General features: G+C 41.4%; 1 protein-coding gene across 5 annotated transcripts in view; it reads left to right on the top strand.

The window, feature by feature from the left end:
- UBR4 (ubiquitin protein ligase E3 component n-recognin 4) overlaps positions 1-16,050 on the top strand; it is a 78,692-nt gene that overhangs the window by 624 nt on the left and 62,018 nt on the right. For all 5 annotated transcript variants that reach the window (XM_075520768.1, XM_075520767.1, XM_075520766.1 and 2 more), the window contains exons 2-22: positions 3,775-3,872; positions 4,620-4,723; positions 5,411-5,540; positions 5,645-5,784; positions 6,135-6,237; positions 6,814-6,955; positions 7,110-7,234; positions 7,948-8,072; positions 8,322-8,381; positions 8,510-8,700; positions 8,944-9,043; positions 9,133-9,270; positions 9,777-9,894; positions 10,325-10,512; positions 11,090-11,249; positions 11,382-11,467; positions 12,455-12,624; positions 13,303-13,585; positions 14,207-14,339; positions 14,762-14,841; positions 15,471-15,599. In XM_075520768.1, coding sequence (XP_075376883.1) covers positions 3,775-3,872; positions 4,620-4,723; positions 5,411-5,540; positions 5,645-5,784; positions 6,135-6,237; positions 6,814-6,955; positions 7,110-7,234; positions 7,948-8,072; positions 8,322-8,381; positions 8,510-8,700; positions 8,944-9,043; positions 9,133-9,270; positions 9,777-9,894; positions 10,325-10,512; positions 11,090-11,249; positions 11,382-11,467; positions 12,455-12,624; positions 13,303-13,585; positions 14,207-14,339; positions 14,762-14,841; positions 15,471-15,599 — 2,803 coding nt within the window. The remainder of the gene's footprint in view (positions 1-3,774; positions 3,873-4,619; positions 4,724-5,410; positions 5,541-5,644; positions 5,785-6,134; positions 6,238-6,813; positions 6,956-7,109; positions 7,235-7,947; positions 8,073-8,321; positions 8,382-8,509; positions 8,701-8,943; positions 9,044-9,132; positions 9,271-9,776; positions 9,895-10,324; positions 10,513-11,089; positions 11,250-11,381; positions 11,468-12,454; positions 12,625-13,302; positions 13,586-14,206; positions 14,340-14,761; positions 14,842-15,470; positions 15,600-16,050) is intronic.

The following is a 16,050-nucleotide window of genomic DNA, read 5'->3' as shown; positions in this document are numbered from 1 at the left end:
TGTTCTGGCGGGTTTGCTTTTGTTCAAGCGCGTTACGGTTTTGCAGGCTGTACGGTGAAAGTCGTTGTCTCCCCTAGCCCGTCTCTGGTGACAGACTCGTGGGGGGGGTCAGTGTACGGCATTGACTTCCTTTCAGGTTTCTACCAGTGAAATACTGCTTGTGCTTTAAGGAGAAATGAAGCTGAAGCAAATCAAGTCTGCCTCTTCTTAACCAGAAAGGTTAAACTCGGAGCATGAGAGCACTCATTGGAGCTATTTAATTTAACTTACAGCTTATTTTATGTTCTAAAACACGAGGTATGAACGCTACAACATTATGCTCGGTTACAAAGATGTAACCCTGACTGTAATAAGTTGTTAGGAAACAAAAAACAAACACTGCGCTAAGGAGGATAATAAAATTAAGCCTTGTGGTATTTTGCTTAAAATAGAATGTCTGAGCATACAAACGATGGATGCTTCAAGTTAACGTTCTGTGCCTATGTACATATAGTCGTGGTTCACCTAGAAACCTGCATATACTCAATATTTATGTGATTTGGGCAGTTCTTAGGCTAATCTTTCTTTTAGAAACCGTTTCAGCTTCGCTTTTCCTTGTGGCGCTCCGCTGTCACTGTGCCTCAAGTTCATTATTGGAGTGTTTCGTCAGAAGAATATCACAGAAACGTTTGAGTGGACGCGCTTGACTTTTGGGAGAGGTCTGTTTCCTCCGTTAGTGAGAACGATGGTTCCATTTTCCACAAGACAGCAGCTTGTTGCTTTTAAGTAGCGCTGCCCTGAGTTTTGACTTGTGATGCTGACTGCGTTTCGGACCCAGCAGGATTTAATGCGAGCGCAAGGCCTGTGGAGTCTTGCAGGACGCTATCTTTTATTTCATGCCTCGATATAACATGTGGCAAATATAACATGTGGAAAAAATATAGCTTGTTTGTGTTTGGAGCCATGCTCTTCTATTCTGAACAAATAATCTATCTTTAGATTTCTAATCTAAAATATTTTATCTGTTCAGCTTATTTTTAGAAGATGATTGTTAGCTCTTGTAGTGGGACCGTTGGTTGACGCCATCTGCAAAGTCGCTGGATTTCCCCTTATGTAAACGTGGTTCAATGACAGCGAAATCACTAACACTTTTCTTTTCAAAATAAATTAATAAACTCCTTTTCTTGACAACTCTTACATTTCATTTTTAAGTTTAAGCATCATCAAGTTACTGTAATTCCCCTGTTAGAAGGTATATTCCAGAACTGATAGGCTTTGGCCTCTTGTTTGACACAAATTATAGAAATACTGACTTAGAAAGTTGCAGCTGAAGTGGAACATGGTTTACAAAGTCTGTGACAGTTTCAGGGAAGGGTTTTCAATGGGGGGGAACTCCTGCACCTGCTGCTGTGCCTTTTCAAGGAAGAGGCTGCTTTTGTGCCTGCTGCCTTACAGAAAGGGTCTGTTTTAGCCCTGTTTAAGATTTGGAAACAGAACTGAGAAAGGAGGTGGTATTTGTTGCTGACGTGTTACATTTGATATTGACACTGAGGCTTCTTGCTTAGCGTGAGTAATGGTTTTCCCTGGGAAGGAAATGTTATTTAAGCAATAAATCACAATACAATAGCTGAAAGTTGTTATTAAATCTCACTATATATGCAAAATAACACTCTAGCACATCACAGCTTCAGCTGTTATCTTTTATTTGTGTTTATTTGCAAGGACTTGATGATTAGTTGACAGATGCTTTCCACTTTTCACTACCGTAACAAGACCCTGAGTTGTTTTAATAAAACTCAAGCCTCTTATTATCCAATCCAGATGAAATTCCCTATCTTGTTCTGGTTTCTGCACCTTTGTGTTCTTATACCTTGTGGGTATTGTGTCTCACACAGCTTGACCTATACAGCAGAATAATCGTTGGGGAGCTGCTAGTTATTATTCCCAAATAGTTCTCATTTGTTCTCTGAAGATACATTGCATACACCTACTGCTGCTAATTTATAGTTGGGCATAATGACGTAGGTGAGCAAAATTAGCGTCTGAACATAAGAGAGCGTGAACTTTTTTGCATGTTCAGTCTCTGGGCTCGTTCGCCATCAGCGCACTCCAGGCAAGAGAGGGTGAGGTGAAGCCTGGTGAGTGAGAGGTTGAAACTCAAGTCGCGTTATGCTGCTGAATGTCTTCAAGTACAGCCTCTTGCTTCATAGCGGCTACTTTGGTATTTCAGCTTTTTGGGTAGACTAAGTAAAAAAACCCTCAGAACTAGGAAATCAAAGCTACAAAGCTGTTGAGTATTTCTGTTCATTTTTCCAGAAGGAATGGTATATTCTGTAGCTTCTTCTGTTTCAGCTACATCTCCCGTTATGACCGGAAACGATGGGTTAGGATAGAAAAAGGGAAGGTGACTGGGCATAAATTAGGCACTGTTCCGGTCAGCAGGGAATGGTGTGTCCTCGTCCTCCTCCCACCCTGCCAAAGGTGGCATCGTTGTGTGCGGGTGGGTGAAGGGGATACGTGGGTTCGTTTTGCCGTGCTCTGCAGCAGCGCTAGTCATTGCCAAACTTGAGAAGTCATCATTTTAGTTGGGTATAGTATGTCGCGATAGGCTGATGCCCTCTACTCCCCACCTCCCCCCCAGAAATAAACTCTGTTGCCAGAGGTGGAGAAGTCTGTGTCTCGAGAGGTAAAGTGGCTAGTGAAGTTCAGTCATGTAATCTGTTCTTCTGACTTGCTCATTCACTTCATGGAATAAAAGTTTCTATCATCTGAAAGTGTGAAGGAAATTAATTTAAGCATTTAATAGACATGCGTCCACATCCCTTGGTTTTGTCGCAGGAAAAATCAAGGGCAGAACAAGCTATGGAGGCAGAGCTGTGTTTCTGTGCTCAAGGTGGTTGCCTTCAGGTTTCTGCGCAAATGGGATGTGGTGTGACACGTTGCTGCATCAGCCTTTAACGTGTCATTTCTGTGCATAAATAGATGTTCTCTGTGGCCAGCGAGCCTCACTGAGAAACCTCAGGGACTTGACTTTCAGTGCGTTGATGCATATTTTGCTTTACAATTTTTACTTTTAGTTTGAGTTGGCGTGAAATTTTCACTTGCTCTGAGCTTTGTTTTGATTTGTGTGCGGGGCAAAATGATGCAGATCTCTGAAGTGGCAGGCCTCTACCCATGAGGCTGATTACGGTGGACGTATTTTTCTCTGCTGTGCGTTACCTGCCAAAAGTCTTTACTCCCCAGCTTGTCTCAGTCGCTGCGTTGTGTATTTGTTGTTGTTATGCAATTGCCTGTTTTGGTCCTTCTGTTTTGCAGGATTGCATATACTCCATTTTGACTCCGTGCCTTGACAGAAAGGGAATGCCTTGTGCTCCAGTCCTGGCAAATCCTGCCTAGCGTTAGCAGAACAAACAGTCCAAACTTTATGGGCAGCTGAGTTTAGAATAACTTAAAGATTAATGAACCTCTGACTGGGAGAGCAATTGTTAAAGAGGCTGGCCTCTTGATGGTATAAAGGAGAAACATTTGCAGTATTGGAACTATTTACTTAAATTTTCTATGTGGATAGCAATGCTGGTGCCGTGATCTGTCTGCTGCTGGAGGACTCAGTCCTGAGGACACGGGAGATGGGGCACAAGGGAGAGGATTCTGTTCTCAAAACTTTGATTTGGAAAGAGCATATGATTTTAATGATCTTGTCTTACATCTGTTAATAGATATAACATATTCTGAGTGTTGTGCGGTGCTGCTATTGCGCTGTAGACAATTGACATATCTCCTGTTCTCCTGTTGCAGTGAATCTGAAATCCTGCACCATGACAAACAATACGAGCCTTTTTACTCCTCCTTCGTTGCACTTTCTACGCATTACATCACTACTGTGTGTGGTCTAAGTAAGTATTCCCTGTCCTTTGCTGCTCTTGTTCTTGTGTTATGACTAGGATATAGTAAAAGTAAACTAGAACTGTTGTCCTTTAGGTATTTGTCTCGAGCCTTCTTTCTGAATCAGACTTTAAGGCAGAGTGCGTGAGGCCAGCGTTGCTAGCTTTTATACTGGCAAAATGTCAATTCAGATGGAGAGGGAGACTTGCTGATAGGGGTGTTTGGCCACCAAGTACTGGGCGGCGTTGACTTTTTGGTTGCATAATCATTGCCCTGACTTCATTTAGCAAAAATAATTTTTGGTCAAATGAAGCATTTAAATCTGTTTTCGGGACTTCAAAATTATTCTTTAGCAGTTACATTACTATGTTGGAATGAATGATCAAAACGTGGTGACTCAAAATATTTTATATTATTTTGGCTGACAGAATTTGGCAATTTCAGCAAAAAAGTGGGTTTGGTCAAGGTGTTTCGTGTTCTTCAGTGCTTCTGTCAGTATTAAATAATGTTGCTGGGGAAGCCATTGTATCTATCTACATTACCTTGTCCGGGTCGAAGGTATCATCCTTGCTTTACTGACATTTCTTGTGTTGCGTTATAATGAGACTGAATTTACATTGCATCTCTGTGTTAGGTGTGATAGATTGTGTATGTGTGCGTGTTGCATAGCATTCAGTTTTACTGAAAGCATTAAGAACATCTTACATTGAATTATTTAAAAACTTGTGCTGAGTGATGCAAGCATCTGCTTTTTTCAGTACCAAGAAACCAATTGCAATCGGTGGCAGCTGCTTGTAAAGTCCTGATTGAATTCTCACTGCTGCGTCTTGAGAACCCAGATGAAGCATGTGCTGTTTCCCAGGTGAGCACAGATTTTGACCGTGTGGGCAAGCCTGAGTGCAAAAATGGACTTTGGCCTCTAATCGGAATATTGCTCTAATGTTGCATAAAGCAAAATTAATGAAGTTCTTAAAATATTTAAGGTGTATGACTTTTGTAGAGACTGATACCTGCTGAATCTTCCCTCTGCATCCTTTACTCAGAATTTCGTCTTGTGAGCAAGCTGAAATAAAGGTGACCTGAAGCCTTGGTTAATTCTGTTGCAGTTGCCTACAGTCTGATTTGGTTTTGTGTAACAACCTGGATCAAAACTGTTCATCAAATTTTTAAAGATGGATTCTTCCCCAGTTGTATTTTAGTCTTCTGGGAAAGCTTAAATCTATTTCAGAGAGGAAAGGCATGTGAGAAGTGTTCACGTAATGCAGCTTCTGATAGGGCCGGCTTTAAGCCTTAGCGTGTCATAAGAGAGAGAGCTTTTCCAGATGCTTTTCTATAACAAGCACATGGGACAACATTAGCGACCTGAATTACGTGCAGTTAGTAAGTTGTCACGATCTTTGGTAGGAGATGAGAGTGGATTCGAGATGTTGCAATAGCCTTACTAGCTGAAGTTGCAGTACTCTTAATGCAGCTGCTTAGAATACATGATATTGAGGAATAATTGGAATCAAGAGAGTTTAAATTGTACTTGATGTCTTTTTCTTTGTAGAAACACCTCATTCTACTGATAAAGGGGCTGTGCACGGGCTGCAGCCGCCTAGATCGAACTGAAATTATTACCTTCACAGCAATGATGAAATCGGCCAAGCTGCCTCAGACTGTCAAAACCCTCTCTGATGGTAGGTGTTTTAATTTATGGTTATAGCACTGTGGCACTTGAGGTAGGCATAGAAAATACTATGGGTTTGATGTGTGAAATGATGTTTTGCTGCTTCCCCTGCAGTAGAGGACCAGAAGGAGCTGGCCTCCCCGGTGAGCCCAGAACTAAGACAGAAAGAAGTGCAGATGAACTTCCTCAATCAGTTGACATCAGTCTTTAACCCTAGAGTCTCATCATCACCATCTATCACGCCAGAGACACAGGTAAACAAATGGCCCTAGAATAGAAGCAGTCTGAATTTTAGCATTAATAAGATTGGTGCAGGCAAGGACAGAGGGCAGTAAGTGGTAGTTTTTTTAATACACGTGCGTAAAGAAAACCTTTCTGAAGTATTTAAATCCTACTTGCGTGTCGACGAATGGCAGATGAGAAAATACTGTTTGCATTGTATTGGCAATAGTAGTTTTGTTGCCTCATGGAAGCTAATGTTCAGTGATATTCATAGCTCTTTTGAGTTCTGCTGCTGATGTGCCTTGCTCCTGTGTGGAGACTTACTGCAATACCATGTATTTTTAATGTTTCCATGATATATTTAGCACGTGCTTGTTTTTAGGTGGAAGGAGAGAGCGAGGATCAAGCTTCCGCAGATCAAACCTCTGCGGCAAAGACAAAAAGCATATTCATCGCTCAGAATGTAGCCAGCCTGCAAGAACTGGGTGAGAATCAGCTTTTTAGCACCAGGGAAAAAAATGCTAGAGGAAGTGACTCTCCAGTGTCACTGGAGTCTCCAGAGTCTCCAGACTCTCCAGTAAGACTCCACCTTAGAGCTCTGAATGGGAAGAAGCTTTCTGACCTAAAGCACTTGTTCTTTGGGACTCACTCCGTTGCATGCTGAGGTTACCAAGGGAGGTTGTGACTGTAATGTAGTTTTCTTCATTGCAGAGGAGATGAGCTCATTATATTTCTATGCAGTAGCTTTGGTTTTGGAGGAAAAAAAAGGTGGATGATATAAAATAGCCTACGGGATGGATTACTGAGCAGGTGTGAATTAGACCTGGTGTGCCATATAACATGCACACAGAGCTCTGTGGCACTTGTTACGAGTCCTGGCTGAAAATTTCACCATCTGCTTTGTGAGTTGCAAACTAGTCTTTATCCTGTTACCTCATCTATGATGATATTTTCTCAGCACAAAGAACAATTAAGTCAATTATTGATGACTGTTAGATCTGTTCTGCTTAGAAGCTCTCCCATGGAACAGTAAAAATAACACTGCTATTTTTGTTTCGTAGGTGGCTCTGAAAAACTGCTGAGAGTGTGCCTGAACCTCCCATACTTTTTGCGATACATAAATCGATTTCAGGATGCGGTGTCAGCCAACTCTTTTTTTATTATGCCAGCCACAGTGGCAGATGCCACTGCTGTTCGTAATGGGTAAGAGTCGGTCGTTCCTCTTCTTTGGTAGATGCAGGGTACACTATGAGAGAAAATAACTGTGCTAGCTATGCAGTATCGGTTATTGTGCTGCTCCTGTGAGCTGTCTGATGTGTACGTTGCATTGCTGAACCTTGAGCTGTCATTCCTGTAGATTTCATTCGCTGGTAATAGATGTGACCATGGCTCTGGATACTCTGTCTCTGCCTGTATTGGAGCCCCTGACACCCACGCGTCTCCAAGATGTGACGGTTCTTGCTCTCAGCTGTCTCTATGCAGGTGAATGGATTTCCTATGTTTTCTTTGGAGCTTTAAGTAGCTCTCGCCTTTGCTCTGCTTTGTTACCTGCACGTTTGAGGTTCAGCCCACAAGTAACCTTTATTTCTCATGAATTTGAAAGCTATGCAGCATACTGCATAGTCTGGTGACTGGGTTAATGTGAAAATTGTACAGTGACGCTGAAATTCTGATATGTTCTGCGAATGTTCTTTTCGGTATCTGAGGGAAAGACTGAGTGACTCAACCTCTTCTTAATAGCCTGTAATTTCTGCTCTTTTTTTTTTTTATGTTCAGAGCATAATATATTTTTGCAATGCTTATGGCTTCAGCTTAATTGGTTATACCCCCAAATCAACCTTGTTTCCCAGGAGCAGTTTAAGTACACCAGAATCCTGGGTGTTTAATTGGTATGGGTAGGATTTTAAAGGGATATGGCAGTCGAGTATGAAGATTGCCTTAATAATAGTATTGAATTACATGGTAAAACATTTCCCCCTTTAATTGTTCTCACGTGTTTCTGTAGGACAGAACTTGTCTCTTTTGGGGGTACCTCAGAAAGATTTTTTTATCTGTCAGCTGTAATATTGAGTATTCCCAGCTCTATCAAGTTTATTGGCCTGTTAGATACCTCTTGTTTTAATGTGCTAAGTAGGAACATTGAGTCCCAAGACTGGCTCTTAATAGGAATGTTACCTCCACTTGCTTTCAATCAGGTGTGAGTGTGGCAACTTGCATGGCCATCCTACACGTGGGTAGCACTCAACAGGTACGAACTGGGTCAACAAGTTCCAAAGAAGAAGATTATGAAAATGATGCTGCTACTATTGTACAGAAATGTGTAAGTAGATGAGAGAGCATTTGTTGTTTTCATTCTTGGCAAGTGAAGTGCGTAGAATTTGTATTTATTTGCATTGCAATATGTATCTATTATTTCTAGGCCTTAGACTTGCTGATAAAGGAAGTAATGGGGTGGCTAACTGTAGAGGGTAAAACACAATTGTATTTGGCATTTTAAAAGTGTGTGTCGTGGTTTATTATTGCCCAGTGGAGCGCTTAAACATTACTGTGGTTTTGGATTTATTTGCAGCTTGAAATCTATGAAATGATTGGACAAGCCATCAGCAACTCACGCCGGGCAGGGGGTGAGGTAAGATTTGCATCTCAGGAGGCTTTTTAAACTGTTTTTGTGCTGGTATATTTTGGCATTTGGATTGACGCTATTTTGTCTTTTTGGTGCCTTTTTTTTTTTTTCCCCCTTCACTTTTGCGATGACAGCATTATCAGAACTTCCAGCTGCTCGGGGCTTGGTGTTTGCTAAATAGCCTCTTCCTCATCTTGAACCTCAGCCCCACGGCCTTGGCTGATAAGGGAAAGGAGAAAGATCCATTGGCTGCTCTTCGCGTCAGAGACATTATTGCTCGTACGAAGGAGGGCGTTGGGTCTCCCAAACTAGGACCTGGGAAAGGGTATGTAAATACCCCACTGAAGTAATCATTGTCCGTGTATCTAACTATGCCCATCAAGCAACTACTACGGGGTCTTGTTGGTCTCTTGAAATTTTATCTGCATTTGTAATTCAAGTCTTAATTCTTGAAAAGAAGTCGTCTTCTTCAGTTTAGCAAAGCAGTCGCTTCACTCAATTTTTTATATTTTTTTTTTTTTTCCCCCCACCCCCCCGAAATTACATTGTATTCTTTATGTTTCCGTAGGCATCAAGGGTTTGGTGTTCTGTCAGTGGTGCTAGCAAATCATGCTATCAAATTGCTGTCATCGCTCTTTCAAGATCTGCAAGTGGAGGCATTGCACAAGGTATGTAGGTAGCATGTACGTTCTTGTGAAACATTTTGCCTTCTCCACTGAAACACGCTTTAAATTCTCTTTTCAATGCTGTCCTCCAGGGCTGGGAGAGTGATGGTCCGCCAGCAGTGCTGGATATCATGGCTCAAAGCACATCCATCCAGAGAATTCAGCGGCTGATAGATTCTGTACCACTCACTAATTTGCTGCTGACTTTGCTATCTACTTCCTACAGAAAGGTAGGAACTGGCATACAGCTAGAGAACGTCTGTAGCTGAACCACTCCTACTAAGCGTCACCTGCCTGGGAAATTCTCACTTTACTGTGACTATGCTAAGAAGAATCTAGAATTCTTCTTTCAGAAGCTGTCAGCCGGGGCCTCTTTCTTGCCTCTTTTCAGAGACTGTTAATTTGACAAACTTGTTCTAATAGAATCTTTCTGTAAGCTCAGTGGTATTTGTGAGTTTAGTGAGACGATGAAAAGGCTGTATTCAAAACGGATGCTTTTAATGTTCGAGCTGTTACTTGAAGTGTTGCTTACAAGCTTGGCATAGATTATTTGTTTTTAACCATGCTGCGTAATTTTTAATACAACTTAAGGGGGACAAGCCTTGAAAAACTGTTAATGAACTAGTTGAGGCAAATTTGCTAGAAGAAAATTAAAATGCCTTAGGAAGTTACTCTTGTTTTCAAATTCTTATCTTTCATAATCCTAAAATTTAACTTGTTCTGCTGTTCTTCTAAGGCTTGTGTCTTGCAGCGTCAGAGGAAGGGCTCCATGAGCAGTGACGCAAGTGCCTCCACTGATTCTAATACTTACTATGAGGATGATTTTAGCAGCACTGAGGAGGACAGCAGCCAAGGTAATAGAGTTTGCAGCAAGCAACTTAAGTCAGGATTTTACGCTGTCTTTCAGATTTAGTGGAAACCTGGCTACTGGTCTTATGCCTTCTTGGACTGGAATGCCATGTAATGCTGAAAATATGAAACAGTTTGTAAGATCTGTTTGGCAGAAGTAATGCTGACTGTAGTCTTTTATGTAAACTAAAGCCAGAGTGGCTGCGATTTGGCAGTATTTGCTTAAGAGGAGAGTGGAAATAATTTCTTCTTGTAAATTCCTGCTGAAGTGCTGTAAAAGTGCTTAGCCTTGTGATTTGGAAAGGAAGAATGAAGATAGCAGATGCCTTAACTGTGCTCACTGAAACTCTTTTTCAGGCCTTTTCTAAGCTGAGTGGTTTGCATACGGTAGTTGCTTACAATATTATGCTTTTTTTTTCCTGCCTCCTGTGTTAGATGATGACAGTGAACCAATCCTTGGGCAATGGTTTGAAGAGACAATCTCTCCAAGCAAAGAGAAAGTGGCCCCACCGCCACCCCCTCCACCGCCACCTTTGGAGAGCTCACCTAGAGTGAAAAGCCCTAACAAACAGACTGCTGGAGAGAATGGGAACATCCTGGCCAGCCGCAAAGATCCAGAGTTGGTATGAGAAGGTCTTCAGGCTTAATGAAATAACTGATGTGCTGTAGCGTGGTTTACTTGTCAGTGACTAGCTACATTGACAGCCAACATGATAAATGTCAGGTAGTTTAAGTACATTGCTGATGGAGAATCAGTGACTGTCTTGGCTTTGAAGACAGACGTTTTCTCTACTCTTCTGTCAGGTGGAATATCACAGTATGTGTTAGTGCCAGGGAAGCAAACACTGAGGATAATATCTATTTGGGTTACAGAGGGAAAAGGAAAATGAGGGCAGAACTATAAGCAAAATGACTTGCTGATAGAATGCTTTTAGCTCCAACTCCGTTGGGTAAAGACAAAAATAAATACTGCAGTCAAGAAGTTAGATACTTGCAGCCTTTTCAGAGAATTCTAAAATCGGTCCTGATACAGAACACAGTGCAGTGAGCTGGATTGCGATGAGTAAACCTGTGCTCCACTGCCAGGGGTGGAGTTAGGGCACTTGATTTATTTGACTGGTGGTTTGGTTTTTGTTTAATGTTGTCTTGTACTCCCTCTGCCATTGTTGCTTCTGTAGTGTGTTTCTCTTTTCTTTTCAGTTTTTGAGCCTAGCTTCAAACATTTTGAGCTTTATCACTTCTTCTATGCTGAACTCCAGGAATAATTTCATTCGCAACTACCTGAGTGTGTCTCTTTCGGAGCAGCACATGGCTACACTAGCTAGCATCATCAAAGAAGTGGATAAGGATGGGCTTAAGGGTGAGCGAGCAGAACTTCTCTGTTAGAGAACACACGCTGTAGGATTTATAGGCGTATGTTTTCTTAGTTTCATGTGGAAATTTTAAATGTAGGAGAGCAACGGTAGTAAATGGCTTGATCCCTGTCTTACAGGCACGTCAGATGAGGAGTTTGCTGCTGCACTGTATCACTTCAACCATTCCTTGGTGACCTCAGATCTTCAGTCTCCTGCCTTGCAGGTAAGTCTGTGATTGAATGTATAAATAAAATGAAGAAGCGTTGGTGTCTGTTAGTGTCTCTACATGGACTCTCCACACCTAGAGTAGCATGTTGATGATTCCGTTTGGCCCTAGAGTGTATTCTTTTGCAAACAGAGCTTGGAATATTTTGGATCCAATGAGTTGGATGGCCTTTGCAGTCATCCAGTACAAAACGTCCTACAGAGTGTAAACTTAACATCTAGAGTTCAAATTAATCCACTGAACTTTGAAGGTGATGAAAGTTGAAAAGGAAATGAGTTTGTATATTTTATTTTGGAGAGTTGCCTCTATCCACGCGTTTATCAAGAAACATTCCTGCAGATTTGGTTTGCTGTCAGGACTGATGCCAAAAGACCTTGGAGTTCTCTCAGGAGAGAATCAAATTAATCCTTTTGCTTTCACGTGCTAACTTTGTAGCCTCTAGGTCTCTTTGCTAGGTCATGGGCTGACCTGACTTAACACTGTAAGTAGAGGTTATAAATCTGCTTACCAGTCAGTGAATTCAATTCCTATACTTTTTGTTGACTGTTTTCTACTGTATTTAAAATACTCTGTTTTTTTTTTTAAAGCAGTTGGACTTTTCAGAAATCTGCCTTTTTACTATATTTGAAAAGAAGCAAGCATTACTGTGATCAGTCAAAGGAGTCTTCTTCCAAATTCTTAGATACTGAACATAGTAGCATAATCTCTCCTGCTGTGATATTGCAGTAAACGAGTAGAGCTCATTAATGCCATTTTTTCTGCATTGGTGTTGAAAGTTTGTTGTGTCTTAGGTGGCAAAGTGACAGCGTAAGTGTCCCTCAGTAGCTATGCTATATATTTGAGATAGGAGAGAGATTGCTATGTGAACCCCTACGAGCTCCGAGAGCCCTGCTGTTTATTGTCACCTATATGTTCAGATCATACTTTTAATTAAGGCATCAGACAGGACTTGCCTCTTTTCAACAAGTCTCTGTTTTGTTGCAGAACACACTTCTTCAGCAGCTGGGAGTTGCCCCTTTTTCTGAAGGTCCGTGGCCTCTCTACATCCATCCTCAAAGTTTGTCGGTGCTCTCGCGGCTTCTCCTGATTTGGCAGCATAAAGCCACTGCCCAGGGAGATCCTGACGTTCCAGAATGCCTTAAAGTTTGGGAAAGGTGAGGTAATTTTATGTTAAGCTGAAAGTCAGTCATCTCTTACCTCTCTCATTTTCTATCAAGTGGAAATTCTCTGGGACCAGTGTAACAAGTGTGTGTGTGTTCTCTGAGCGGTGATGGTATGTGATGCTTGGAGGAGCAGAGGGTCAGTCTTCCATGTTGCTGGAGTCCTTTGCCTAGAGCATAGGAAATGAACCTAGAATCAGGATTTAAGTGGGTGGAGGCTGAATCACAGCAATGCTGGTTTTAAAAAGGGAAGGCAAATGTCTTATTTCAGCAGGTTTCTGGTAGGTTCTGTTATGATGGTGGGCAAGATTTTTCCTCTCTACCATTACCCAAATGTGAAAGTCTCTGATAGGGTTTAGCTGACTTAAAGCTATAGTGGCCAGCCTTTCCTGTGGGAACAAGTTTGCATCTCTCTTTCTCCCTTTGAATGATTGTTTATATTCTCCATCAAGTGCATTTGCTGCTAATTGAATTTCTGTAGGTTTTACTGTTTGCATAGTCTCATTCCAATACATGATGCAGTGAATAATTTGTGAAATCGCCAGCATTAGAAGAATAAGCAGAAAAATATAATTATGAAAATGTTTCTCTAACCTCTAGCTGAAGAGATTTTAAAGAGGGATCTAAGCAAGGAGAAAAGTAAACTTTATAAACTTCCTCTCCTATTGTCAGGTTTGTGGGCACACTGAAGCAAAATGCCTTGCAGGGGACTCTTCCCAGTGACACAGAAGATCTGAATGTTGAACATCTCCAGCTGCTGCTGCTTATTTTTCACAATTTCTCTGAGAGGGGCCGCCGATCTATCATGATGCTCTGTATCCAGACAATTGTGGAGCTGACAGTGAACATGGATACCCAGCAATGTTCTGTGCCACTTATCGTGGCACGTCTACTCTTGGTATTTGACTACCTGCTCCATCAGTATTCCAAGGCCCCTGTGTACCTGTTTGAACAGGTAAGATTTTGAGATCATGTTCTGGATATTTAGGTGGTCACCCAGCAGAAACCTGTCACAGGCAATCGTTTGGTGTGTTCTGGTCTCTTCGTGGCCTTTGCGAGTAAATCAGTTTTGATGGTTTTGGAGTTATAATGCATGATTAACTACCGTTGCTGATTCCTAGCAGCAGGTTCAGTTTGAGTGTAAATTCCTTGTGTAACTACTGTCCTAATAAATCCTGTTAAGGTCAGGATGAATGCCTTATCTTTCAAAATCTTGAGTCTGTGGGTATTTAGCCACCATTTCACAAATACCTTGTACGCCATATCCTTGCTTTAGCTTTTCACTGTTGAGGTTTTTGGCACTGTTCTCATTAATGGGATGCTAGTGTTTTGCATGTGGCTTTTTCAGTTGTTGGAAGCTTGACCATTGATTTGAACTGCTCACTCCAGAATAAAAATCATCAGATAGGGTCCAGGGCTTCCCTCAGAAGCTGGGAATGATTGTGTTTTAGCAACAGGGTTGTTTGTATTTTACGGCTCTTTTTCTGTTGGTGGTGGCAGTGGTGGTATTGTTCCCCCCTACCCCTTAATGACAAGGATGCCATGGGTGGTTTTTTGTTTGTTTTTTTTAACTTAGGTGCAATATAATTTGCTGACTCCACCCATTGGCTGGGTGAGTGGATCCCAGGACAGCAGCAGACGAACGTCTGTCCCACTTTATCACGGGTTTAAAGAAGTGGAAGAAAACTGGACCAAACACTGTTCATCAGGTAAGAAAGAAAGTGTAAGGAATTTTTTTTTATTCCAGGATTTGCTTTTACAAATAAATGAGAGCCCTTCCTGTGCCCTGGTGTGGGTAACTTTTCCTACTTTTAATGGGCATAGTTACAATAGGCAGATAAAAATGCATGTAATGCAAGAAAAGTTTTATTAAACAAAATTATTGTCGTCTAGGAGTATGCTACAAGTAATTCAAGATAAGTGTGTATTTATTATGCCAGGATTGTATGAGTAGGGAAACCTTGGCTGCATATACTGTAGGTTAAAAGCACGTATAATGCGTCATGGAGCTAGCTTAGTAGAATCTGATATTAGTCTTAAAATGTGAAAGGTTGTGGGGATGGAGGAGAGAGGATAACACAATACTGCCAAATTAAAAATTTGAACATTATTTTCTGTCCTCACATTCCAGACACAGTTCCACAGCCCAGATTCTACTGCATCCTATCTCTAGAAGCTTCTGAAGATGATCTGAACCGTCTAGACAGCATGGTATTGGGATTTCTGTTTTAAAAACCTTTCTGTAAGCCTTGAGGGCCATGTTGATTGGGCAAGTGCTGGGCAAAATAGTCAAGAAGGAAAGACTTGATGAAGCAGCTAGAGCAGAAATCTTTCATCAAGCAGAGATAAGCATAGTGGCTCAATAAGATAGTATGGGATTCCTTTTTGTGCCCAATTACATGTCAAGGAGGTCAGCATGCAAAGTCTATGAAGACGTGTTGGACTACTTGTAGTAATGCTTGTGATTCAAATATGTATGCTATGACAGGGTGCCCTTTCCTATCCACACTTACTTTCCAGTGCTGTTGAAACATCTGAGACAAAGGCACATAGCATTAGAGTTGCTTTCGTATCATTTTGCTCCATGTTCTTCCTGGGTTTTGTTTCCTCGCTAAATTTGTTGTCATCAAGGGCTTCCTTCATGCATACTCCCTTACAGCCAGTTCATTGGTACTCCAACTGGGGAGAGAAATACCCGACAGAACTAAGTTCCTGAAGTTTTATTTTGCATAGTTTTGGTCTGTGGGTATTCTGAATCCTTAAGAGAAGAGCTTGACTGTATATAAACGCAGAGCTGTGCAATTTGCAAAGCAGCGATCCTGACTTGTCATCTCTTGCAGGTTTGTGAGGTCCTTTTCTCTAGGACTATGAAGTATGATGAGCTTTACACAGCCCTGACTTCCTTACTTGCAGCTGGGTCACAGTTTGATACACTCAGGAGGAAAGAGAACAAAAATGTCACTGCACTGGTAAGACTGTGTAGTTGTAATGTTGTCTGTGTTGAGGAATAACAAGTTTTCAAACTTAGTATTTTCAAGCAAAATAGTTAACCAAAGTATTTTGGACAGTGGTTGGAGTAATGGGGAACTTAAAAATCCCATAGCTAATGGTAGTGTTTATGGTGACGGTGCATCTTATAGGAGTTTTTAATTCATAACATGTTTTAGACTTGCTGTATGTCTCTGGTAGTTCTGGGAGGTCTGGCTAGAATATGATGAAATGGAGAAATTTTGTATAATCTTCCCTTTTTCTTTTCTCCTCTTTGTTGTATAATTTGTTGTATAATATGACAGAAACTCAGTCCAGTATGTGTTCATCTGATTTGGCACATATACAGGAGTCTAGAGTGTCTGATGAGATAATTTCAGTAGCTGTAATGATTGAAACTGTGATCTTTCTGTATTAATTTGTCCAACTGTA

Source organism: Mycteria americana, chromosome 18 (genome assembly GCF_035582795.1).
Source record: "Mycteria americana isolate JAX WOST 10 ecotype Jacksonville Zoo and Gardens chromosome 18, USCA_MyAme_1.0, whole genome shotgun sequence".
Classification (NCBI taxonomy): domain Eukaryota; kingdom Metazoa; phylum Chordata; class Aves; order Ciconiiformes; family Ciconiidae; genus Mycteria; species Mycteria americana.
The sequence above is the reverse complement of the archived record's forward strand: the minus strand, read 5'-3'. Positions and strand labels throughout refer to the sequence as shown.